This window comes from Euleptes europaea, chromosome 4 (assembly GCF_029931775.1).
Source record: "Euleptes europaea isolate rEulEur1 chromosome 4, rEulEur1.hap1, whole genome shotgun sequence".
NCBI classification, from domain to species: Eukaryota; Metazoa; Chordata; class Lepidosauria; order Squamata; family Sphaerodactylidae; genus Euleptes; species Euleptes europaea.
In genome coordinates, this window is record NC_079315.1 from 102990426 (window position 1) to 103016175 (window position 25750).

General features: G+C 45.0%; 1 protein-coding gene across 1 annotated transcript in view; it reads left to right on the top strand.

The window, feature by feature from the left end:
• The first annotated feature begins 1186 nt into the window (after positions 1–1186).
• The window catches only part of LOC130476771 (complement component C6-like), a 34527-nt gene continuing 9963 nt past the window's right edge, over positions 1187–25750 (top strand). The window contains exons 1-15 of the mRNA XM_056848760.1: positions 1187–1329; positions 2655–2811; positions 4061–4205; positions 8362–8503; positions 10112–10244; positions 11007–11207; positions 13286–13526; positions 13844–13966; positions 16042–16208; positions 19197–19422; positions 20375–20546; positions 22016–22127; positions 23983–24115; positions 24499–24690; positions 25621–25711. Of these exons, the coding sequence (XP_056704738.1) occupies positions 1187–1329; positions 2655–2811; positions 4061–4205; positions 8362–8503; positions 10112–10244; positions 11007–11207; positions 13286–13526; positions 13844–13966; positions 16042–16208; positions 19197–19422; positions 20375–20546; positions 22016–22127; positions 23983–24115; positions 24499–24690; positions 25621–25711 (2378 nt within the window). The remainder of the gene's footprint in view (positions 1330–2654; positions 2812–4060; positions 4206–8361; positions 8504–10111; positions 10245–11006; positions 11208–13285; positions 13527–13843; positions 13967–16041; positions 16209–19196; positions 19423–20374; positions 20547–22015; positions 22128–23982; positions 24116–24498; positions 24691–25620; positions 25712–25750) is intronic.

Here is a 25750-nt window from a genome sequence, read left to right on the forward strand (position 1 = left end):
CACAGAGTTCCAGTTCCAACATTATGAGAGAGGACAAATACCCCAAAACCCCTCTCTGTATCTACTTCTTCAAGCTATTCATAATGTTACAACTGTTTACCATGTTTACCATCATCCTTTTCCTCTCTAATATGAATAGGCCTCAAACATTTTGGCCTTTTCTCCTCACATATGATGAAAGATAGAGGAAACTGGTCTGGGGGCACACCCAAGTGCAAAAATTTAGCAAGGATCCGCCTGTGGAAATACTCTGGCAATACCATATGAATGAAAATGATTCCCCACCCCCACTGTCTGAGCTAATATTCTGACGTTTACCACCTTTCAGCGTTAAGGTTCCATTTAGCCATTATCCATTTACCCATGGATAGCCTTATCCTCTACAAAGTTGTCTAATCCCCTTTTAAAAGCTATTTAAATACTGCCTCAGAACATTTAGGCACAAATGCTATTAGCCTTCAGCAGACCTATTCTCCCATGACTTAGTGAAATCCTTTTTAAAGCAATTAATGCTAGTGGCCATCACTTACTGCATTTTGTGGCAGTGAATTATACTCCAGTGCTGGTTATTCTGTTTGTAGTACTCAAATCTAGAAACCTTGTATGATACACGTGCATATATGAATCAGCTACCCCCACCCTTGCAGCCAACGTATGGCAAGGTTTTCAAGGCAAGAGACATTCAGAGGTGGTTTGCCATTGCCTGGCTATGTGTCGCAACTCTGGACTCCCTTGTTGGTCTCCCATCCAAGTACTAACCAGGGTCGACCCCGCTTAGCTTCTGAGATCGGGTTAGCCTGGACCACCCAGGGTAGGGCAATCATCTCTTAGTAGGGTTGCCAGTGTTGAGTTGGGAAATACCTGGAGAATTTTTGGGCGGAGCCTGAGGAGGGTGGAGTTTGGGGAGGGGAGGGACTTCAATGCCACAGACTCTAATTGCCAAAGTGGACACTTTCTCCAAGTGAACTGAGCTCTATCGGCTGGAGATCAGTTGTAATAGCGGGAGATCTCCAGCTACTACCTGGAGGTTGGCAACCCTAGCACTTAGGCATACTGTATTTTGCTTCTGATCAGGACTTAGGCCATATACTTGCAGACCTTTTTATTGTTACACAAAAGCAGAACATTTTCCACTGGTGAGAATCATACCTCCCTCCCTCCTTTCCTAGCTTGACCCTTTTGAATCATGGGAAGAACCAGCTTGGTGTTGCTTATCCTACTGAGCATGGAAATGAAGGAAACCCTGGGGTGCTTCTGTGACCATTATCCCTGGAGTTCCTGGTCCAGCTGCTCAAAGACTTGCAATTATGGAACTCAAAGCAGATCGAGGTTGGTATGAGCCAACTCTACAGAGTTTATCTTGAGGACAATTAGGGGGAATTTCAGCTTGATTGCAAACAAAGTTGGATGTACGTACCAGGTATACTTAGGAAAAGATCTGCCCTTTTTTGTAGTTTGCCTGCAGCAGGGGTGGTGGTGGTTTGCTTGTGTGAGGATCATAATGAAAAAATCTGCATTGGTTGCAGTGGCTCAGTGGTAGAGCATCTGCTTGGCATGCAGAAGGTCCCAGGTTCAATCCCTGGCATCTCCAGTTAAAGGGACCGGGCAAGCAGGTGATGTGAAAGACCTCTGCCTGAGACCCGCTGCCGGTCGGAGTAGATAACGCCTACTTCGATGGACCAAGGGTCTGATTCAGTATAAGGCAGCTTCATGTGTTCTTGTGTCAAGGAGCCCTGGGCAGATCTTCTGTTTGGCTTCGGCAGAGGCTGTTCTTGAAGGGGAGGAAGGGCCAGCATGTTTGGTTTCTAGTGGTGGTGGGGCCACTGCATTCAGTTCAATTTGGGAGTCAGCGTGGAGTAGTGGTTAAGAGTGGCAGACTCTAATCTGGTGAACTGGGTTTGATTCCCCACTCCTCCACATGAAGCCAGCTGTGTGACCTTGGGCTAGTCACAGTTCTCTTAGAGCTCTCTCAGCCTGATCTACCTCACAAGGTGTCTGTTGTGGGGAGAGGAAGAGAATGAAATTGTAAGCCAGTTTGATTCTCCTTAAAAAGGTAGAGAAAATCGGCATATATTTCCCCTCCGCATGCATTGCCCTGTATTCTGATATGCCCTCTGTATGGGGCTGCTACTGATCCATTTTAGCTGGGGATGTTTTAACTATTATTGTAAGCTGCCGTGAAACAAGAGGAAAGGTGGGATATAAACACTGAAATGGATAAATAAATAAATTTAAACCTCTGGTGTCTACTCTGGCAGGCAGTCAAGCAAAAATCTTTATATCTTTATGTGTACATCCATGGCTTGGATCAAGTAGAGTGTTTCCATGAACAGAAGACTTTCCATCTGTGGAGCACAAACTTCTTGCTTCCCCTTCTAATGCTGTCCCAAAATGCCTCCCTAAAATACTGTTTCCAGGAACAGCATATCGAGAGGTATTTTGAGATGCGGCCAGAGGAGAAGGAGTTAAGAAATTCGCACTCTGCAAACGGAAATTTGACGGCAGAAATGCTCCGTTGGCACCAATCTTCTACATTTTTCTTGCCAGAGGAAGTTCAGGCTCTGAAACGAAATGTTTTGGCCTTTCTATCACTATATCAATCTTCGTGGGGAAATTACTTTTAAAATACTAACATCAGTATCTTCACTTTGCAGAAACCGGAACTACAATGACTATTATTTCAAGAATTCGTGTGGCACGTTGTGTACATGGAGTGAATCTCGGGCATGTAACCAGCAGGCGTGCCCTATCAACTGCCAGCTCAGTGACTGGGGAGGTTGGTCAGAGTGCGATCCATGCGTTAAAAAGCAAGTAAGCAAGCGCATCACACAGCATACATAAGGAGGAAATCAAGGCCTTCAGATAATAATGTATAACTTCTAAGAAGCCTGAATTAAGATAACAGATTGTGTTTTCCCCAAAGACAACTCAGTTCTCTGTTGAGAACTAAGTTCAGTTATATGTAACTTTGTCGAGAGCCAGCGTGGTGTAGTGGATAAGAGCAGTGGACTTGAATCTGGAGAACCAGGTTTGATTCCCTGCTACGCCACATGAAGCCTGCTGGGTAGGGTTGCCAGCTCCAGGTTGGGAAATACCTGGAGATTTTTGGGGCGGAGCCTGAGGAGGGCGGGGTTTGGGGAGGGGAGGGACTTTAATGCCACAGAATCCAATTGCCAAAGCGGCCTTTTTCTCCAGGGGAACTGATCTCTATCGGCTGGAGATCAATTGTAATAGCAGGAGATCTCCAGCTACTACCTGGAGGTTGGCAACTCTACTGCTGGGTGACCTTGGGCCAGTCACAGTTCTCTCAAAACTCTCTCAGCCCCTGAAGAAGTAGGCAATGGTAAACCACCTCTGACCATCTCTTGCCTTGAAAACCCTATGAGGTCGCCATAAGTCAGCCGTGACTTGATGGCACTTTCCACCACCAAATTTGTATTATCTGGTTTATGTCATTGAATTATGAGAGCGAAATGCCCGACTCTGGCTTGGGAAATTCCTGGAGATTCATGGAGCCTGGGGAAGAAGGTTTGGGGATGGGAGGAACCTCAGTGGGGTGTAAAGCCATAAAATTCATCATCTGAAGCTGTAGTTTCAGGGTCCTGATGTTCTCCTGAAATTACAACTGATCCCCAGACTATTAAAGATCAGTTCCCCTGGAGGAAATGGCAGCTTCAGAGAATGGATACTGTGGCATTCTACCCCACTGAGATCCCTCCCCTCCCCAAACCCCACAGTCTACTCCAAACCTCCAGGAATTTCCCAACCCAGAGTTACCAACGCTACAGTGACAAACAGGAACTGTGTAATTCGCCTGTGTTTTTGGAGGATGCTTGCACAATTTAGAAAACTTTAACAAGATGAACGAGTGCCACGAAAGTAGACAACTTCCTGTAATGCCATCGAATCCACCCTCTGAAGCTGCCATTTTCTCCAGGGGAACTGATCTCCAGTCTGGAAGTCAACTGCAATTTTGGGAGAGCTCAAATGGTAAACCTACTGGAAACCCATGGTCAGAAGTGAAGGACGCTCATGGATTTTTACCGGTTCTCTTTTTCAGATTCGTGTCAGGTCTCTGCTGCACCCATCACAGTTTGGGGGTCAAGCCTGTGCCGAACAGATGCAAGATTTCCGGAAGTGCTTCCCGACAAAATTATGTAACATAGAGGAAATTAATTGTGAGCATAGATTCCAGTGTGAAAATGGTAACTTTTGCTTTATTATCCCTATACACAACAATCACTTCCTATACGTTTTGTAACCTGCAAATTATGAGTTTCTCTTCACTGGCTCCTACCCTCTATACAGCTTTTAGCTTGTTGTAGACACATAGCAAATAATAATGGTTATATATTTTTGTATTGCTATGAAATTCAATATAGAATAATAGAATCATAGAGTTGGAAGGGACCACCAGGGTCATCGTCCAACCCCCTACAGGATGCAGGAAATTCACAACTACCTCCCCCATACACACCCAGTGACCCCCTACTACTTGCCTAGAAGATGGCCAAGATGCCTTCCCTCTCATCATCTGCTTAACCTTTTTCAAAAAGGGACTCCTGCTAGCATTCCTAGTGCCCAAGCTGATGCAAGTTTACTCAGAAGTAAGACTCAGTGATAGCCTGACCTGGATGGCCCAGGCTAGCCTGATCTCGTCAGATCTCAAAAGCTAATCAGGGTCAGCCCTGGTTAGTATTTGGATGGGAGACCATCAAGGAAGTCCAGGGTTGCTGTGCAGAGGAAGGCGATGGCAAACCACCTCTGTTAGTCTCTTGCCTTGAAAACCCCACAAGGGGTCGCCATAAGTCAGCTGCGACTTGTCAGCACTTTACACACACACACACACACAAGACTCAGTGAGAGCAGTGGGCCTTACTCCAAGTAAAGGCACATACAACATTTTAGCCTAATCGTGACTGCACCCACACATTCTTAGATATTGTACAATTGTTGTACTGAAGAAATAATTCACAATGGGATTTCCCTCTTTGGGCAAGACAACCCAGTTGTGAAGGATTGCTATAGGGCACTGATAGTACAATATCCAATAATACAGTAAGCAACATGGTGTGGATGCATCCAGTTCCAAAATTCAAGACTGGGTAACAACCTTTTTAAAATGGCTCAAAATATATACAGTTATTCATTCATTCATTCATTTATTTAGGAAATTTGTATACTGCCTCCCCTTAGCTGCTGAAGGCGGCTCACAAAAATGAAATAAAGCCAGTCAATATAATAAACACTTTAGTAAGACAAACTGCACAATAAAATCATTCAGTAGAACAGCCAGCTCCATAGAACAAATAAATAAATGAAGACTAGTTACAACCTGCCAATAAAAACAGGCCCAGCCAGTTAAAAAAACCAGGGAATAAAAGAAGAAGAGTTGGTTTTTATAGGTCGACTTTCTCTACCACTTAAGGGAGACTCAAACTGGCTTACAACCACCTTCCCTTCCCCTCCCCACAACAGACACCCTGTGAGGTAGGTGGGGCTGAGAGAGTATGGTCATTTATGCATGGTTACTTTACCCTCCTTTATTCCCTGTTTCAGCCAGGATCAAATTTTTCAGTATGCACGTTACCTCATTCATTGGAAACTCAACGCTGTTTCAATGCAAAACTACCCTGGCTTTTCCCATTCCTCTTCTGGCCCGAATTAAACCGTTCATCCTGGCTCATTCCAGAGTCACAGAGCATGCATACTCTGTTCTCGGGTAGAGCTTCGCCCCACCGTTTTCCAAACCCCTCCTCATGGCAGCATGCAGATAGCCAAACAAGGGAAGCTCAGAAGATTGGCTTCTCTCACAGCCAATCACAAAGCAGTGTGTAAAGAGGCAGGGATTCAAGTGCTTCCTGCTACCTCGGATCTCTTTCTGAGCAAAAGAAAGGCTTTTTTTAAAACAAGGCTTGGATTTCTCCCCACCCCCTTTGTTCAGATTGCTCTGTTTTTTTTTGTTCTTAAAAAGCTTTTTTATGTGGTAGTTGGGTCTGGGGGGAAGGAAATCTTCTCTCAGGGTGAGTACTGCGAAGTCAGCCAATTACAGAGCAGCATTTAAAGGGGTGGGGCTTGATTTGAACATGGGAGACTGCTTTTCTGTATTCATGCCTCCATTAGCACACAGTTTCGTCCTGATCATTCCAGCCAATGCATACAGTTTCCCCCAGCCCGGGTTACTTTGATCCTGGTTGAAACGGGGAATAAAGGAGGTTAAAGCGGCCGTGCATAAATGACCTATGATTAGCCCAAGGTCACCCAGCTGGCTTCATGTTCAGGAGTGAGGAAACAAATCCAGTTCACCAGATTAGCCTCCGCCGCTCATGTGGAGGAGTGGGGAATCAAATCCAGTTCCCCAGATCACAGTTCACTGCTCCAAACACCACTCTCAACCACTACACCACTGCTCTTAATTACTACACCAAATAGAGCCGTCTAAAACGACGTTACTATATCAGGCTTCAGACTAAAGTAGACCATAAAACAATCAAATAAAACCTTTTAGCTAAAAAACCTGGGTAAAGAGAAATTATTCAGTCTGCTGCCAACAAGGAAGTAAAGTAGGTGCATGGAGAGCCTTAAGGGGAAGTATTCCAAGGGCAAGGTGCCACCACTGAAAAAGCTCTGTCTGGTCACCACCCACCTTACCTCTGCAGGCAGGGGCCATAGGGTTGCTAGGCATGGCATGGTCTGGCAACTGGTTGAGAATCTGGGGAATGTGGGCATGGGGAGCGTCTTTGGGAATGTTTGACATCCCTTCTGGGGGCACTCATTCATCTTGTTAAAGTTTTCTAAATTGTGCAAGCAACCCCCCAAAACAGAGGAAAATTACACAGTTCCTGTTTGTCACAGTAGAGTTGCTAACTCTGGGTTGGGAAATTTGGAGTGGACGGTGGGGTATGAGGAGGGGAGGGATCTCAGTGGGGTATAATGCCACAGTATTCTGGGGGAAACCCAGAAGTGATGCCGTGCCCCTCTAGGAATCACCAGAAACTATTGTAAAACCATAGAGATTCCTAGAGAGGACTGATGTAGCTTTCAGGTTTTCCTTGGAAGTAACATCCCACCATTAGTGATTTTGTTGTTGTTTAATTTTCTGCGGTTCAAAGAAATGGCAGGAAGAGAGGGTTGCCAGTGGGAAGTCTCCCACCATTGCAGGAGACCTGACAACCCTGGATCTTAACTGGCAGATGGATGGTACGGGAGGAGGTCACCCACATTAGTCAATATGCAGAAGCGACATTAGAATAAAATTAAAAATAATCGACCTTGGCTGATCAACCCTTCTCATGTTTAGCATACACACGATGCTGCTATGTCCTGTCTCTAAAATAAAGTGTCCCATAAGAGGTCTTGACTTAGTAGAATGATTTAGGGCCTATTCAAACTGCCTTTATAATCCGTTTGAGCAGCAGGTTGCTAATGGATTTTTTTGTGTCAATTCAGACACAACCGGTTTGGCTCTTGGCTGCTAACGGATTTTTTTTAACCTGTTCAGACAAAGCCGCTTGTGTCCCATTCGCAAAGCGAGGCTGAGCCGCTTTTTATGAAAACTGCTTTCACCCGTTTTCAGTTCTTCCTTGCACCTCTGAATCGCTGCAGTGTGCTGTTTGAACTGCCCAGAGCGCTTTCGGAAGGACCACAATTGTTTTCCGGCTTTTTTTGGCAGTGCGTTCTTTTCCAGCTTTTTGGGGGGGAACATTTTGAGGTTTGCATTATAGCACAACGTTTTTTGAACGTTCTGAGATTAGCATTATAGCACAAACAACAGGCCAAGAACATTTAAAAAAAAAAAAAGCCGGAAAAGAATGCACTGGCAAAAAAGGCGCGAAAAAAATTGCAGGGCTGTTTGAACTAGCCAGATCGCTTTAGAGATGGCTCACAGACAGATTGAAATGAGCTGTATGAACACCATTTTTGTATCCATTTATTCCAAAATGGGCTAACAATGGATGACATCCGGTTTAGAACGGTAATCTGAATATGGCCTTAGTTTCTAAGGCTTATTACTGAGGTTTCCGTTACAGGCAAAACAGGTCTTTGACTGTTTGGTAGGATCTGTTCCTCCATCCAGGCAGCTGCTATTCCCAGCTGAATAATAAGGCTGGCACTGAAACTGTCCAGAACCACTCTAAATCTTCATCGTGTTCTTTTTTTCTTCATTGCCCTTTCACTGCAGACTCCCCTTTCCCCACTTTTACACCCAGAACGTTTCTTGTGCCAGATTCATGTAACCCCCTTCATCACCCTGCTGCGCTCCTTCAATTAGCCATGAATGTGTTTTGAATAATGCCATGGTGACTACAGATTCGTAGCATGTCCAAAACACTTTGTGCTGTTTTTACTTCTTCAAAACAGGACGCTGCGTTTCCAGAAAACTAGAATGTAATGGAGAAAATGATTGCGGAGACAATTCTGATGAAAGGGATTGTGCGAGGATAAAGCCCGTGTGCAACAAACGAGCCCACAGCCTGCCCAGTGCCCAGCTCATAGGCCTTGGGTACATTTATATTCATTATCTCTTCGAATTCACATGGGTCATTTATGCATGGGTACTTTGACTGAAGCTTGCCCCCTGTCTGACTCGGTTGTTCCTTGGAGTTATGCATGAGTTTTCCGTCCATTAGAGATCACCTCGCGCCCAGCCCTTGCAAATCCCGGGTCTTCCCATTGCTGTTATAACCCTATTCTTCGATGTCTCCTGTGATCAGCCCGGGTGAAATCTCCATGCTTAAGTCAGAGCGCAGGACACCGAAGCTTGGGAGGGGGGGGTGACATTTTTCTCCCAGTAAGCACCACACACAATTACAAAGCAATGTTGCAAGGGGCGGGGACCCAAATGCTTCCTGCTTTCTCTGAGTTCTTTCTGAGCATTGTAATATGATGCATGGTCCCCCCCCCCATTCCTTTTAGAGAGCCTCGTTGTTGGTTTTTCCAAAAATGCTTTTTAACACCGCACTTGGGATTCCACGTGGGGATGGGGATGGGAAACTGGATGTTTTTCTCACAGTAAGCTCGACAGCAAATTGCAGAGCAGTGTTTTCAAGCACTTCCTTGGAAGTCCTCATGGACTTCCCGAATGGTTGTGAATTTCTTTCCTCTCTTGAGAATTTGGCCATCGCTTCGGCTGCTTGGCAGCCCTGCTAACTGTTGTGGTTGGTTAGGCAACAAGATTGATGGTCAAATCCTAGTGGGAGAAAGCAAGAGGTTCTGGAACCCAACAGCACATTTATCGTTTGCTGTGCTGTTTTGAAAGAGGGTTGGGTGGGAAAAGATCAGGTGCTCCAGATCTGGGACAAAGGGGGAGGTGGAGGTGGAGAAAATGGGCAGGTTGGACAGGCAGCTGGTGCTTCATTTAATGTGAAATGGAGTGCCATCCCCAGCAAATTCACCACCCGAGGCTTGCACTGCATTAGATGTCAGTCCATGAGTCAGGTTTCTCCATGAGACACTCAGCATGGCGTAGTGGTTAAGAGCAGTGGACTCTAATCTGGAGAACCAGGTTTGATTCTCCCACTCCTCTACATGAGCAGTGGACTCCAATCAGGAGAACTGGGTTTGATTCTTCTGCTCCTCCACATGAAGCCTGCTGGGTGACCTTGGGCTAGTCACAGTTCTTTCATAACTCTCTCACCCCCACCAATCTCACAAGGTGTATGTTCTGGGGAGAGGGAGGGATTGTGATTGTAAGCTGCTTTGAGACTCCTTAAAGATAGAGAAAAGCAGGATATAAACACCAACTCTTCTTCTTCAGTTTCTCATGACTCACATTCCTCTGCAGCCCCTTGGCAGCTGTAGGGAACCTATTTCACCAAGTGCCACAAGGTCCAATTCAGATCAGGACCATGGCCAAGGAAAAAGGGTCTTGAGTCACCCATTGTGCCAGTGTCCCAATCCAAAAAGGCCCCCGGAAGGGCAATTTTTGCCCCCATTTGAGGTCTTGCACCTGTATTCAGTGCATGTGCAGCCTGGGGGTAAATAACTGCAGCCTTATTTATATGGGAAAGGAGTCAACACCACCACAAATTAGCCACAAGCCCAAAAACGCAACAACAACAACCCTTCCTACCATTTTTGTTTGGTTCTTTAATTACAACCTGCCTTCCAGATATCATCTAATGGCTGGAGAAACCCGAGGGGAAGTCCTGGATTATTCCTTCAGTGGAGGGACCTGTGTCCTGGTGAAGAGTGAAAGGAATACATTTCGTGTGCCTGCAAACCTGGAGGCTGTCAGTTTTGAGGTAATTGATGAAGTCTGTAGTAACCACATCCTGACCTGGATGGCCCAGGCTAGCCTGATCTCATTAGATCTTGGAAGCTAAGCAGAGTCGGCCCTGGTTAGCATTTTGAAGGGAGACCACCGAGGAAGTCCAGGGTTGCTACGCAGAGGCAGACAATGACAAACCTCCACCTCTGAACATCTCTTGACTTGAAAACCTTATGGGACTGCCATCATTTGGTTGCGACTTGACAGCACTTACCACCACCATAGTCACCCCAGAGCTGACTTGGAATCAACAGGCAACATGCTAAGAGTCTGGCCCCAGGTTCACACCCTGCTTGCAGCAATTCCAGGCCATCTTTTTTCCAATTAAATTATTTTCCTTGGCAGGAATGAAAAAGGGGCAGCCCCACACACAACCCCTACACACACTGTTTTTCATGCAGCTGCTTTTGTTGGTTAATGGGGTACAACGGGGAGGGGTGTGTGGTTTGAGAAAGCTCACATTGGAAGGAAAATCCCATTATTCTGCTCATTCTCCCTGTCTAATCCTGCCTCTGCTTCTCTCCCCCCTCTCAGCTTCCCCCCAACCCTGCCCCCCCACCTTTTACTTTGTTTCCCCTCCTTTCTCCTTCTCCAAACTCAAGCTCCACTTCTCTTCTCAGTCATGTCCTCCTGTTGCCATTTTTGCTCTATGTTCACTTGGATTTCTCCTGTGAGGTGATTTTTGCCCAATCATGAGAATGACTTTCCCATATATCACACTCTTGTCTGTCGCCAGGTAAAAAATGAAGAAGATGATTTGCAAACACATTACTATACAGACCTAAAACCCTTCGTACATGATCATACAGAAAGTAGGCATTCCTCGGGACGGGGTAGTACAACTTCAGGACTCCCGGTTTTCTGGGGATCGAAAACAAACCAAGAATCTGCATCATCTTCTTCCTTCCGTGAAGCAATTAAGGCATCCCATAGCAAGGTAAGACTGCACATCCCTCTGCGTAGACCATATCTCTTAAATATATTGTTGGAAGGATCCAAATGGTAGGCAAGGAAAGCAAATGGGGTCGTGTTACAAACTACCTTGGCTTGGAGGAATGCAGAACTGGAAACTACCAGCTACCAAGCCAGTGTGCACAGTAATGTTGTGGACATGTTCCTGGAAGCAGTGCTTTATGAAACAGCTCCAAAGGAGATATTTACGGTATTGCCATTTTTTAAATGCATAACTGATGTATGGGGGCTCCATTTGGGTATCGGTTATAGCACTAATACTAATAAAGAGGTTCTTTTTTAATGAGGATGACACAAGTTTTTTGTTTTATGTACACTAGTAAGTACTCAGTAGGACATTACATTGGGGCCTGCTGAACCGGTGCTGTCTCTCCTCCTACAGTGGTAGAAGAAGAAGAGTAGGTTTTTATACCCTGCTTTTCTCTACCTTATGGAGACTCAAAGCAGCTTACAATTACATTCTCTTCCTCTCCCCACAACAGGCACCTTGTGAGGGGAGGGGCTGTGGCTCAGTGTTAGAGCATCTGCTTGGCATGCAGAAGGTCCCCGGTTCAGCCCCCCGGTATCTCCAGTTAAAGGGACTAGGTGAGAAGATGATGTGAAAGACCTCTCTGCCTGAGACCCTGGAGAGCCGCTGCCAGTCAGAATAGACAGAACTGACTTTGATGGACCAAGGGTCTGATTCAGTATAAGGCAGCTTCATGCGTTCATGTGTTCATGTGAGGTAGGTGGAGCTGAGAGAACTGTGACCAGCCCAAGGTTAACCAGCTGGCTTCATGTGGAAGAGCAGGAAATCAAACCTGTTTCTCCAGATTAGAGTCCGCCACTCTTAACCACTACACCATGCTGGCTTTTCAGCATGAGAATTATGAGAAATTACTGTATTATAGAGCACACCTAAGGAGATTTTTAAACCAGCAGCCATCTTGGCTAAGGGTATAAAATATAATAAAAACACAACAATAAAACTTACTTAATAAACTAAAGAAAATGGACTCTGATCTGGAGAACCGGGTTTGATTCCCCACTCCTCCACATGAATGGTGGACGCTAATCTGGAGAACTGGATTTGTTCCCCCGCTCTTACCCATGAAGCCAGCTCATGAAAGCTCATACCTTGCCAGAAATATTGTTAGTCTTTAAGGTGCTTCTGGACTCTTGCTGTTTTCTACTGCTACAGACAGACTAACATGGCTACCTTTTTTTTAAATGACTGGTTCACTTGGGCTGTTGCCATACTTTGCCTCACTGTCACCTTTTTTCTGCTTTGTCCAGGGGGATGGGGAAAGATTGGGGTTGCCAACCTCCAGGTGGGGCCTGGAGTTCTCCTGAAATTACGACTGGTTTCCAGCCAAAGAGAGCAGTTCCCTTGGAGAAAATGGCTGCTTTGGAGGTGGACCCTGCCATCAGACCAAGGCTCTAGGTGAAATCCCTCCTCGAATTCCCCCCTCCACAGGCACAATCCCCAAATCTCCAGGAATTTCCCAGGCTGGAGTTGGCAACCCTAGGAAGAACCCCCCCCCAAAGTGCTTGGAGAACACTGCTTGTAGTTGCAATTGAGACATCCTTTTCTTTCCCCCTCCTGGCCTGAAGCTCAGCAATAGAGTAGCCAGAGAATATGGCAGTATCTTCACAGCAGGAGAGGGCTATCCATGGCTACTAGTAAAAATGGGTAGTCGTCAAGATGCATACCTATTCTCTACAGAGGAGCATGCCTTTTATATTAGGTGCTGTGGAAAGCAGGCAGGATGGTGCTGCTGTTTGTGGGCTTCCTAGAGGCACCTGGTTGGCCATTGTGTGATCAGACTGCTGGACTTGATGGGCCTTGGTCTGATCCAGCATGGCTTTTCTTATGTTCTTATGTTCTTAGGTTTGTTTCCCCGTTGGAGCCCTTCATACTTTGAACGACTACCTAAGTTGTCCAACGACTAACATGGATAGTCTGGTAGAGCCACTCGACTGGATTTATACCAAAAAGAATGGTTAACAGACAAAATATCAATGACCGTGACTTCTTCTTCTTCTTCTTGTCTTGTTTTTAAGAACTCCAACTTTATTCGGATCCACAAGGTGGTTGCGGTGTCAAACTTCACAGTGAAGTCTTCAGACTTGCAGCTCTCTGGCGTGTTCCTAAAGGCCCTCAACGGCCTGCCGCTGGAGTACAACTATGCCCTCTACAGCCGGATATTTGAAGATTTCGGGACTCATTACTACACTTCTGGGTCAATGGGGGGGAAATATGATCTCCTTTATCAGTTTGACGAGGAGCAGACAAAAACCTCAGGTGTGTCTGTTTACAACTTTAGTAGAAGCCTGGTAGTTTTCAGTTATAGAACCCCCAAATTCTAAGTATTTCCATACCTTGGAATTGTATAATCACCTTTTAAAAAATCAAACAGTCGGGCAAGCTGATAGAAAATGGAGCTATCAATTTTGATTGGCGGTCAGTGGGCCTGTGGAGAGGATGTGACTCAGTGGTAGAGCATCTCCTTGACATGCAGAAGGCCCCTTAAGTGGTAGAGAAAGTCTGCATATAAAAACCAACTCTTCTTCTTTACTTGATTAATTTTGTTTGCCTGTATGCTGTTTTATAATGTCTAGGTTTAACAGAAAAACAAAGGGTAGACTGTGTGCGGAGAGAGACAAAGCGCTATATATTCTTCTTTCCTAGAACAGAAGTTTATCATTATTGCTCCAGCAGTCAAACGACGGAGAGCTCCGAAGGTAACTGTTGTAGTTCAGGGCTTCTCAGGCTCTGCTTTAACCATTCCCACACCCTGTTGCTCTTAACCACCGCCTTTTATGCAGGGACGTTTCCCCGCGGTAACCCCCCCCCCCACTGCTTCAATTATGCATGCCTTTTCCACCCATCAGAAGTCGCCTTGTGCTCCCCGCACGTTTTGGCCGAGTTTTCCAGATGCTGTTTTACCCTGGGTTATCCAGGTCAGGGCACTGCCTGTGTAGAAAAGGTCTAAATCACTTTCTTGTTGACACAGTGATAATATAAATGAACAGATTCTTTTGAAAGGTTGGTCTCCAGTATCCAATACATTCTCTAGCCCCTTCAGACATTTGATTTTGATATTCCAATCATGTGCAATGGGAATGTGCACAAACTGCGACCCTCCCAATTCTCACGGTCACTCTTTTGTGTGAATGGGGCAATGTGTGTTTTTCCCAGGTCTGTTAAATGCAAATGGAATACTGGATTTTTAAAGGTACATGTTTGTGCCTACTGAAGCCAGCGTGGTGTAGTGGTTAAGAGCAGTGGTTTGGAGCGGTGGACTCTAATCTGGAGAACCAGGTTTGATTCCCCACTCCTCCACATGAGCGGCGGACACTAATCTGGTGAACCGGGTTGGTTTCCCCACTCCTACACATGAAGCCAGCTGGGTGACCTTGGGCTAGTCACAGCTCTCTTAGAGCTCTCTCAGCCCCACCTACCTCACAGGGTGTCTGTTGTGGGGAGGGAAGGTGATTGTAAGCCGGCTTGATTCTCCCTTAAGTGGTAGAGAAAGTCAGCATACAAAAACGAAATCTTCTTCTTCTGTTCACACATGAAACAATACACCTGCTGCCCTATTTATACAAAATAGCTATACACTGATTCTTTCATGTCTGGAAGCACTGAGATGGAGGAGGGTGACTTTTCTATCGCCTTTTTATCCTTCCTTCTTCCCAATAAGGTTCTGTTCATCACCATATCATTTTCTCAACAGCCCTGAGAGATGGGTCAGGCTGAGAGAGGCAGGGAGGGACTATGGCTCAGTGGGAGAGCATCTGCTTTGCATGTAGAAAGTCTCAGGTTCAATCCCCATCATCTCCAGTTAGAAGGATTGGGTAGTAAGGGATGTGAAAGACCTCTGCCAGAGACCCTGGAGAGCCGCTGCCAGTCTGAGTAGACAATGCTGATTTTGGTGGACCAAAGGTCTGACTAGTATAAGGGAGTTTCAAATGTTCAAGGCCCAAAGTCATCCTCTGAGATTCTTGACAGAGTGGTGATTTGAACCCAGATTTCCTCAGCTGCAATAGTCTAACAATCTCCTGTGCCATGCTGGCTCAAACTTTACAAGAGGACGGGGCAAATCAAGGAAGCAAAGCATCGGTGAACACTGAGTGTTGCAGGAAAAACTAATGGTGCAGAATTGTTGAGGGCCTGATCAGTAACCTGGATAGGAGACTGCCTGAGACACCCTTGTAAGAACAGGGCTTAAATATAATCATTATTTTAAAAATAACGAAACTAGAAGGGAGCAGGGTAGAAATGGCAAGCAGCGTATGGGGAGTGCAAATTACTTGGAAGGTTCATTCGTAGGGTTGCCAGCTCCAGGTTGGGAAATACCTGGAGATTTTGGGGGTGGAGTAGGGTTGCCAACCTCCAGGTACTAGCAGGAGATCTCCTGCTATTACAACTGATCTCTAACCGATAGAGAGCAGTTCACCTGGAGAAAACAGCCACTTTGGCAATTGGACTCTATGGCATTGAAGTCCCTCACCTCCCCAAATCCCACCTCTTCAGGCTCCTCAGGCTCCGCCTCCCTCCGGTGGCGATGACAGACCTGGCAACCCTAGGGTGGAGCCTGAGGAGGGCAGGGTTTGCGAAGGGGAGAGACTTCAATGGTGTATAATGCCATACAGCCCATCTTCCAAAACGGCCATTTCCTCCAGGTGAACTGATCTCTGTCACCTGGAAACTAGTTGTAAAAACGGAAGATCTCCAGCCACCACCTGGAGGCTGGCAACCCTGTGCATTGTGCTGATGTATTTGTGGGCCGCCTTTCATTTCTTTTGCCTCTAAGGTTCCACTTTGAAGTCATCTGAACGGTCTGTTTCCCTGGTAAAGGGTGGACGGGCTCAGTATGCTGCAGCGTTAGCCTGGGAGAAGAAAGGACCTTTCCCAGGGCAAACTGTCTTTTCTGATTGGTTGAACTCAGCCAAGGAAAATCCGGTTGTGGTTAAGTTCGAGGTAAGATACACCAAGCAAAGTGTTAGGAGTGAAGAGGGGAAAATGCAATTTAGGGTGGATGTGATGTATGTATGGTGATAGTAGGCACGCCGTCCGCTCCCAGCGAGTACGATCATGGCAGAGCCATCAAAAGACTTTATATGTTAGGCGGGTCTTTCAAACTTAGGGGGGAAGGGGTGTTATGTATGTATGTTGATAGTAGGCAGGAGAATATTAACTCAGAGATCTTTTTTGATATATGCCACTACAGCTGCAAGATTGGTTTATGCAGCAAAATGGAAACTTTCAGAGATACCGGATAAGATGGACTGGATAAATAAAATGTTGGAACTAGCAGAAATGGCTAAACTTACGGCATTAGTAAATCAAAAGGAGAATACAGAATTTGTGGGAGAATGGGAGGCATGGACAATATATTGTCAAAATGAATTTAAATTGGGAAGTATTGAAGGTTATGATTTGTTCCAATTCATTGGTTAAGGTAGAAATATCATTAAGATTAATGATTTCGATTTTATGAATTGTAATCCAATTTATGTATGAAGTATTGTATTGAATTAGAAATTAAATGCAAAGGTGATGATAAAGTTATCAAAAAGATAGAGGAGGAGAGAGAGGAAGTCAACGTAAATATATGAATTAATCAGTTATATAGAATAGAGAAATGTTGTTTATATCATATAATTATCTTAATGAATGTTGGAAACTACTGTAATATAAAAAACAATAAAAAAATTGTTATTAAAAAAAAGAGATAGTAGGCAGGAGAAACCCCGCCGAGCTTGGGATTCTCCGAGGCTCCTAAAACTGTATGCGCCATTGGTCACTAGGGGTCGTTTCCCCCCCATCACGGACCGAGGGGGGGAGTGGCCGCAGGCGGCCAGAGGGGCATATAAGTGGGGGGGGGGGTCAGTCCACTGTATTCCAGTTCTGTTTTTGTTCTCAATAAAGCGGTTGTTGTTGGAACTCCGTCTCCGACCTCGTGTGTCCTCCCCACGCGGACTTAACAGTGGAATTACAGATTATGTGCCATTCTGTGGTCATTTTCTCGGAGTTTTTTTTTTTTTAAAACCAGATGCCATCAACAGGGGCTACGATTTAAAGAGGAAAAGTGGATTAAAGGAAGTGGGCGATTTAGCTCTTTCCCTTCACAGCGTTTCCTACCTCTCAAGTTTCTTTTTGCACCCATATGGAAAGTTTACAAGTATTTGCCTGGTTAGCTCCAGGCTAGCCTGATCTGGTCAGATCTCAGAAGCTCAGTAGGGTCGGCGCTGGCTAGTATTTGTATGAGTGACCTCCAAGGAATGCCAGGGCCGTGATGTGGAGGCAGGCAATGGCAACCCACCTTTGAAAGTCCCTTGCCATGAAAACCCTATAGGGTCGCCATGAGTCAGCTGTGACTTGACATCAAAAAAAATTTTTTGATAGGTTTTGTTTTTTTGAGGCGGAGATAAAAGCAGCTTGAGCGTGGTGATGTTTGGTGAGGAAAAAATATGAGGAAAAATGTAAAATAGCCCCTCTCCTCCTCCCCCATGCCAGTCTGCCGCATTAAATTACCACCATTATTCATGGATAACATTCAGTTCTGCATAACATTCAGTTCTGCCCTTACTGTGATGGCCATGCTGTTTCCTCCTCTAGAGGAAAAGAAGGAAAGGCACTTCTCATTTGGATATATGCTAATTTTATTTTAAACTACCCATTATTTGTGGGAACCCTGATTTAGTGTAATGGATTGTTCTGCTTTGGACAGGCAGTACAGCTAATGGCACATCTATCTTCTTCAATATCATTAACTTATAATCGCCCTTCTTTTTCACATGGACAAGAATAAATACTAGTAAAAATATTGTCAAAGGCTTTCACGGTCAGAGTTCATTGGTTCTTGTAGGTTATCCGGGCTGTGTGACCGTGGTCTTGGTATTTTGGAAAGATAATACCAAGACCACTGTCACACAGCCCAGATAACCTACAAGAACCAAATACTAGTAACTTGGTTTCTCCTTGATTGAGGTTGGACGCCTGAAACATTCATTTCTAACATTTATGTCCTGAAGGAGCTCAGGGATGGTGTGACCCTGTTATTTTACTTCCCAAAAGCCCTCTGAGATAGGTCCGCTGAGGGAGAATGATTGGCTCAAGGTCCCTGGCCCAAGGGTAGGTTTGCCAACCTCCAGGTGGTGAAGAAAAATAGCAAGCACTGATGGCTACTGGAAGCATCAATAATACCTTTATCCCAATAATTCAGTCATATAAACCAAACAATATACAGTAGAACAGAAAGCAAAAAAAAAGTCCCGTAATGAATGTAAATTCCGCTGGGTAAGCTCTCCTGATCTGTTCAACTGAGGCGGCACTAGCGGCGTGATGAGCCGCAGGTGAGATAGATTCTGCAGGCAAAGTAGTCGCAAATCGATGCAGGCTGTGTGTCACTGAAGAAGTCCAAGCCGAGACTTGGTCTAAAGTAGAATACAACAAAAATGGGGATAAATTGCCCTTTCTTTAGGAAAATTTCCTTTTGAATGTTTTATGATGACCCGAGATAGGATTCCGGTATGTTCCTATTTCGCTGTTGCTTTATCCATCAGGCTTGTGATGGCATGAGAAAACAATGTTTAACTCCAACGCCAGTGAATAATATCACATCTGTCATGGGGAAGGCTTGCTATTACAACTGATCTCCAGGTGACAGAGACCAGTTCCCCTGGAGAAAATGGCCGCTTTGGAAGGTGGACTCTATGGCATTATATCCCACTGAAGTCCCTCCCCTCTCCAAACCCCGCCCTCCTCAGGCTCCACCCCCAAAATCACCACGTATTTCCCAACCTAGAGCTGGCAACCCTACCCAAGGGGGAACTTGACCCTAGGTGTCCTCAGTCAAAGTTCAACCACTATACCACACTAGCTTGCACAATTTGTTGCTTGACTTATGGAGGATTATTACCATGATGGAAATATTTTAAGAATCCTGGTGTGATTTCTTCCTAGGTGGCCTCCCTTTTGGATTTGGTAAAGAACATCCCGTGTGCTGTGACAAAACGCAGACATCTCCACAGGGCTCTTTCAGAATATACGGAGAGATATGACCCATGCCGGTGTTCTCCTTGTCCCAACAATGGGCGACCTGTTTTGTCTGGAACTGAATGCCTGTGTGTGTGTCAGGCTGGAACTTATGGTGATAACTGTGAGATACGAGCACCAGATCACACATCAGGTATGTAAAGTAAAATTCCAGGTATGTCTTACACTTCAATCAGGAGGAAAGGCAGGATGTGTAGAAAAGGTTGTCTTTTAAGAACACCCCGAACATGAACTAAAACACTCTCAGAACGAAAATCGCTTCAGCAATTAAGTCTTCTAACTGCCATCTCTATTAAGAGAAGGCCACATGGTTTTCTCTTAAAGGAGGCAGTGGCATGTATGACAGGTGTCATTTCCTGGATACCTCCAGGGTCGCTCCTATTCCTCAGCATTGTCAATGTTGCTATCCATGCTCATCAAAGGGAGGGAGAGTTCTCTGAAACCATACAGATTGTTTTCTAGGACAGCTCCATCCCAATCACCAAAACCTTAACATCTCAGGCACAAATCTAATGAAGCCATCTGTATGCTCAATAACAAATAATTCAAGTGCTCTTCGTGATATAAGAAGAAGAAGTAGAGTTGGTTTTTATATGCCAACTTTCTCTACCACTTAAGGGATACTCAAACCAGCCTACAATCACCTTCTCTCTCCCTCCCCACAACAGACACCCTGTGAGGTAGGTGGGGCTGAGAGCTGTAATATGCCCAAGGTCACCCAGCTGGCTTCATGTGTAGGAGTGGGGAAACAAATCCAGTTCATCAGATTAGCCTCCTCCACTCATGGGGAGGAGTGGGGAATCAAACCCAGTTCCCCAGATCGGACTCCACCACTCCAAATCACCACTCTTAACCACTACGCGATGCTATTCATTTAACTTATGATTTTCAGGAACACTGCCAGGACAAGAAAAGGGCTGTTCCATTTTTGCCCAAACTGTGGAACTCCCTGACACAGGATGTATTGATATTCACCAGCCCAGAGAGTGGATTAAACAAATCCATGCCATGTAGTATACAAAGATTCCTTAGAGCCCTTCTGGTAATATCAGTGATCTTTAAATATGGCCTTGTTTGGATTCTAGTTGCAGTAGATGGATACTGGAGCTGTTGGTCTGCCTGGAGTCCCTGTGATGCCTCTTTGAAGAGGCGAAGGGCCCGGCAGTGTAACAACCCCTCACCCCTGAATGGAGGAAAGCCTTGTGAAGGCGAAGAAGAACAGGAAGAAGAGTGCTATATCTCATTATTTGCAGATAGGTAAGTTACTGTTATTCATAGAGTGTCATTTATAGAGCTTTTTACAGAACACCCTAGCAAAAGCGACAGCCTTGCATCACTAATTTTAGTTGTGATGTGGGGAATTCACAGAATGAGAAAAAAAAGGATTGGCATTAGCCTAAATCAGCATAATGTCTGGAAGGAAGGGAACACGTTTCTGCTTTGCAAAGCTCCTGCCCACATCAGCACCATTTTCCTACTATTTATCTTTTTGCACTCACCATGTTCCAAGCGTTTTCCCCCTTCTGAGCCACTAGGGGGCTTTAAAAAAAATTGCTGTAGTGCTATTACAATCCACAGCCACATCTATTTCAAATGCTGATAGAGCTGTTATAGAGCTATAGCACATGTGTAAAGAAAAGGACAAAAAGAGGAGTGGCTAGTCAATCATGTCTCCGAGAGGCAATGCAGAATGACTGGACTGTGCGTAGAATGGAGAAATGGTGGGGAAAGATTGATAAGTATACAGAAAATTGTCTGTCATAAATATGCACTCCTCTCTGTTCACGGTGGTGGTGAAAGCAACACAGAATCCTTGCCATGTGGAAGCAGCTGAAATTGTACTGGCTCTGCAACTTTGAAGAGATGGGCTATTCAAGCCAAGTACTTCTGCATTACTGCCTCTCACCTTTCTAGGTGCTTGAGGATTGTGAGAATGGCTGTCCTACTGGGGTTTGGGGTGGTTGACTGGTTGCAGGGCAAATCAGAATTAATTTGGATGAATTACTATTGCTCGATGAAAAAGCAGCATTCTATATAATGAAGCAACTGCTGTTAGACCATGAATACCAGAAAATATGTCCACTCAATCTGCCAGTATGTTCCCCACTTAAAATGGATTTGCTAACATTGCCCGGAAAGATACAGCAATATTTCCATACACTGGAAGAACCCCTCCAATGGAGAGCTTTTAAGTTAGCTCATTTTAACTCTTTCTCATCCAAGGTTCTTTATGGGAAATTTACAAAAACTCCCTTTAACAAGAGACTATGTCCATGTGGAATGGGCCAGCCAGATTCCCTACAACACATTATCCTAGATTGTCATTTACATGAGGAACCCCGCAAAAAGATTATATTGCCTTTAATTAGCAAATTTATGGTCCCTTACAGAACAACCATATGTCAATTCCTGCTGAATGACTCCATGACAGGTTACAGTGAAGGTAGCAGAGTTTTTGGTGGAAGTGGTTAAGGTTAAGATTCAATCCTAAATATTAATTGATTGTAATTTTTTATGAAACACCTGCTTTTTCTGATCTCATGACCATAACTATTTATGCCAATAAAGGTTATATGTATGTATGTATGGCTGCAGGGCCCCAGCAGATGCTGACTTGCTGTCCTGTCTGTTCTGACAGATTCTGAGATATTCCAAAGTTCAGGCTCTGTATTGCTGCTGTTTCAGAGTGTTTTTTATCATGTTCCTAACATGATCACCCATTTCAGGGGGGCTCCGTGTGTAAATGATGATGAAGGTCGAAGAGAGATAGAAATGTTCGAGCCTGAATCTGACTCTGGATGCCTGACTCCAGTACCGCCTGAAAATGGATTCATCCGGGTGAGAAGCACTAGTCAAAATACTGAAGGGTCTGTGCCCAGACCTTCGGATGTTAGTCTTTGACTAGCACCAGTCCTTCAGTGCCATTTTGTAAACCTTAGGATCACTTTTTAAAATAATCTTGTGAGAATGTACAGACAAACAGGGTGCCAGTAAGCACACACCTATTCCAGAAAAGGTTTCAGTACCATTATGTTCACATTTCCATTCCAGCAAAATGGGTAATCATTTAGATTATGTTTCCATGTGTATGCACTTATAGGAGGACTGCTTCCAAAAGGCTGTTATAGAAATGGGACGTTAAAACTGGCATCAGGAATTGACAATTATGTGCCAAGATGGGCAGGGAGCAGGATTAAATATCTAAATTTATTTCACTGCTTTAGAACCTGGATGCATATGTACACTTCTCTCACAGTTATGCTGCACTATGGGTTCCTTAGTTACATTGACTACAGAATCCATGATGCAGCACAACTATATATATGAAATATATGAATAGGGGCCTGTGTAACACTAAAGATAGAAAGAAATTCCAATTCAAATAGGCCTGGAAAACTTTCCACAGGAATTTAAAATTCATCTAATTTATTCTTGAAATGTTTAACTAAACAAGAATCACAAATGTAGAGGTAACACTAGCACATGTCAAAGAGACATTCAATTTCTTATTTTTAACTCGATTTTAAAATCGCAGCTTCTAAGATTCTTACTAGAGCCTTTGGAGAAAAGATAAGATAGTCTCACTGAATTTCAAATCTGAGAAATGTGTGGGTAATGGGTGTGGCTACCTTTTTTGCCCACAATTACATGAGCCAACACATGACTATATTAAACCTTCCGATTACCTTCTGAAGGCAAGATGTGAGGTTCCTCTGAGTGTACAGTAATTCTTCCTCAGTTGAATATTTGTAGCAGACCATGTGCTGTCCTCCCTGGGATTATTCTGGGCACTGAATCAATGTATTCATAATACAGTGTAACAGTAGTTTCCAATAGTGGTCAGCAGATCTGGTTCTTAGCGGTATGTGAGTTGTCTCTCCCAGGCCAAAATTCTGAATCTCTGGAATAGTGAGGGAAAATGCACACTTGCCATTTTGCACAGGAAGCCAAAGCAGACTCTCACGGGGGCTTACGCTAAGCATTTTAAAAAGCATATCAAGTTAACCTGAAAGTCCACAACATCTTGATATCCAGTATATTGAGGAAAGGTATAGTGATGGATGCTCTGACCTGGATGGCCCAGGCTAGCCTGATCTCATCAGATCTCAGAAGCTAAGCAGGGTCAGCCCTGGTTAGTATTTGGATGGGAGACCACCAAGGAATACAAGGGTTGCTGTGCAGAGGGAGGCACTGGCAAACCACCTCTGTTAGTCTCTTGCCATGAAAACCCCAAAAAGGGTTGTGATAAGTCGGCTGCAACTTGAAGTCGGCTGCAACTTTACACACACATAGTGATGGATGGTCCCTGATATCAAACCCAGTTGCCAGTCCTTCCTCAAGCCAAACCCATTTGCCAGTCCGCACTGCAGTTGGGGGCCCATAGTTGTTCCCAGAAAATATGTTCAGTTTTTAAAACTCAGGTCTAGCTAAGGATCATATTGAGGGAAGGCAGCATGGTGTAGACTGATCTCATCAGATTGCAGAAACTAAGCAGGGTTGGTTCTTGGATGGGAGACCACCAAGGAAATCTCTGAAGAGGAAGGCAATGGCGAACCACCTCTGCTTCTCACTTGCCTTGAAAGCCCCTTGCTGGGGTTGCCATATGTTGGTTGCAAGTTGAACGCAGTTATGTACATAGCTCTGGCTCAGATCAGAGAAGATCCATTTAATACATTATTTGATTCACTTTCAGAATGAGAAACGTTACTACTCAGTTGGAGAAGAGGCTGAAGTTGTCTGCCTGGATGGACATAATCTCAACGGGTACCAGTTCCTTAGGTGCCTTCCGGACAAAACATGGAATCAACATGCTGTTGAATGTGAACGTAAGAACCAGAATAATAGCTTTGATGTAAAGAAGAGGAATGAAGTCCTTTAATCCGTAGCTCAGTTCCCACATAACTTGTTCAAGACACAGGGGGTTTCCCTGCTTTATTTCTTTTCATGCAAGTAGGGTTGCCAGACAGTGCCTAGCACCCAGCAGGAGATGAAAGCCAAGGACATGGGCGGGGGGAGCACTGGCGTTGCACACAATGTGATGTCACTTCTGGGGAAAACTAGAAGCGACATCGTGTCACTCTAGGAATTGACAGAAACTCTACGGTAAAACTGTCGTAACAGGAGAGCTGGCAAGCTTACATGAAAGCCATTAGGCGAAGCGTGGCTCATTTACCTTCACTATCTTGACTTGATCTTTCTTTACCTACAGCATCGGCTTGCTCCAAGCCATTGGTCTCTGACGCCATCGTGATTTCCCCATTTAAACTTCAATACCAGATTGGGGACACCATCCAGATGAATTGCCCAGATGGTTTCATTCTCATGGGCCAAACGAAATACACCTGTGGGAATGACCTGTCCTGGACCCCAGCTGTTTTGGAATCTCTGTCTTGCAAGAAACGTATGTACCTATCTGTGCTAGTTGCTGTACTCAAACCGTGGCTTGTAATCTGTGGTGTAGTGGTTAAGAGCGGAGGTTTGGAGCAGTGGACTCTGATCTGGAGAACCGGGTTTGATTCCCCACTCCTCCACATGAGCGGCGGAAGCTAATCTGGTGAACTGGATTTGTTTCCTCACTCCTACACACAAAGCCAACCGGGGGACCTTGGGCTAGTCACACACTCTCAGCCCCACCTACCTCACAGGGTTTCAGTTGTGGGGAGGGGAAGGGAGGCCGTGGATTTTTTTTCTGACCTTCCAGAGGCCAACCAGAAGCAGCAAGATAGGGCTTGCGAGTCAGTTGCTTCACACCACATATAAGGCTGAACAGGCTGGGTTATCAAACAAGCCTGCATAACTAGTGATTCTCTAAGCTGAAAGAAGCCCTCCAAAGATCCAATAAACCTCCTGACTTGGCTGCCGGCCTAGGCCATAAAAACAAGGGATCTGTCAGTTCCCTGGCAGGCTGCAAACACATGACTGGCAACTTGTGTTAAGCTTGGTAGGTCACAGATTCATCGAGTGTGTTCTAAACCTCAATCATCCATAACTTTCCCCCCTTTATCTATGGTGATCCACAATGGCGTACACCTACATTCTACTCATCTTCCTGGCAAGCTGGAAAGATGGATTTTTTTACATATTTGCAGTTTGCCAGCCACTGAGTCAAAGGAAAATGCAATTGCTGCTCCAGCTGGGGCCACCCCCTCTCAGACGGATATCCACCAACCCAACAGTGCAAGCAAAAAAATTGCCTCTCTTTGCATCCTCCTCCAATTATTGAAAGCAGGAGGCCTGTTCATTGTCCGCAGATAAGGCAGCGATGTCAGCGGTATATTGTTCAGTTTAGGCCAAGCTGCCATGGTTTGATGACTGTCAAATTCTCTTTCAGGTCAGCAGATCCGTTCCAGAGGCAACTGCAGGCTTGGACAGAAAGAGGTGGAGTCTCAATGCGTGTGTATGTCTCCCGAGGAGGACTGTGAGTAAGTAAGAAGGATGAGCCAGAAATTGCCTGCCTGTGG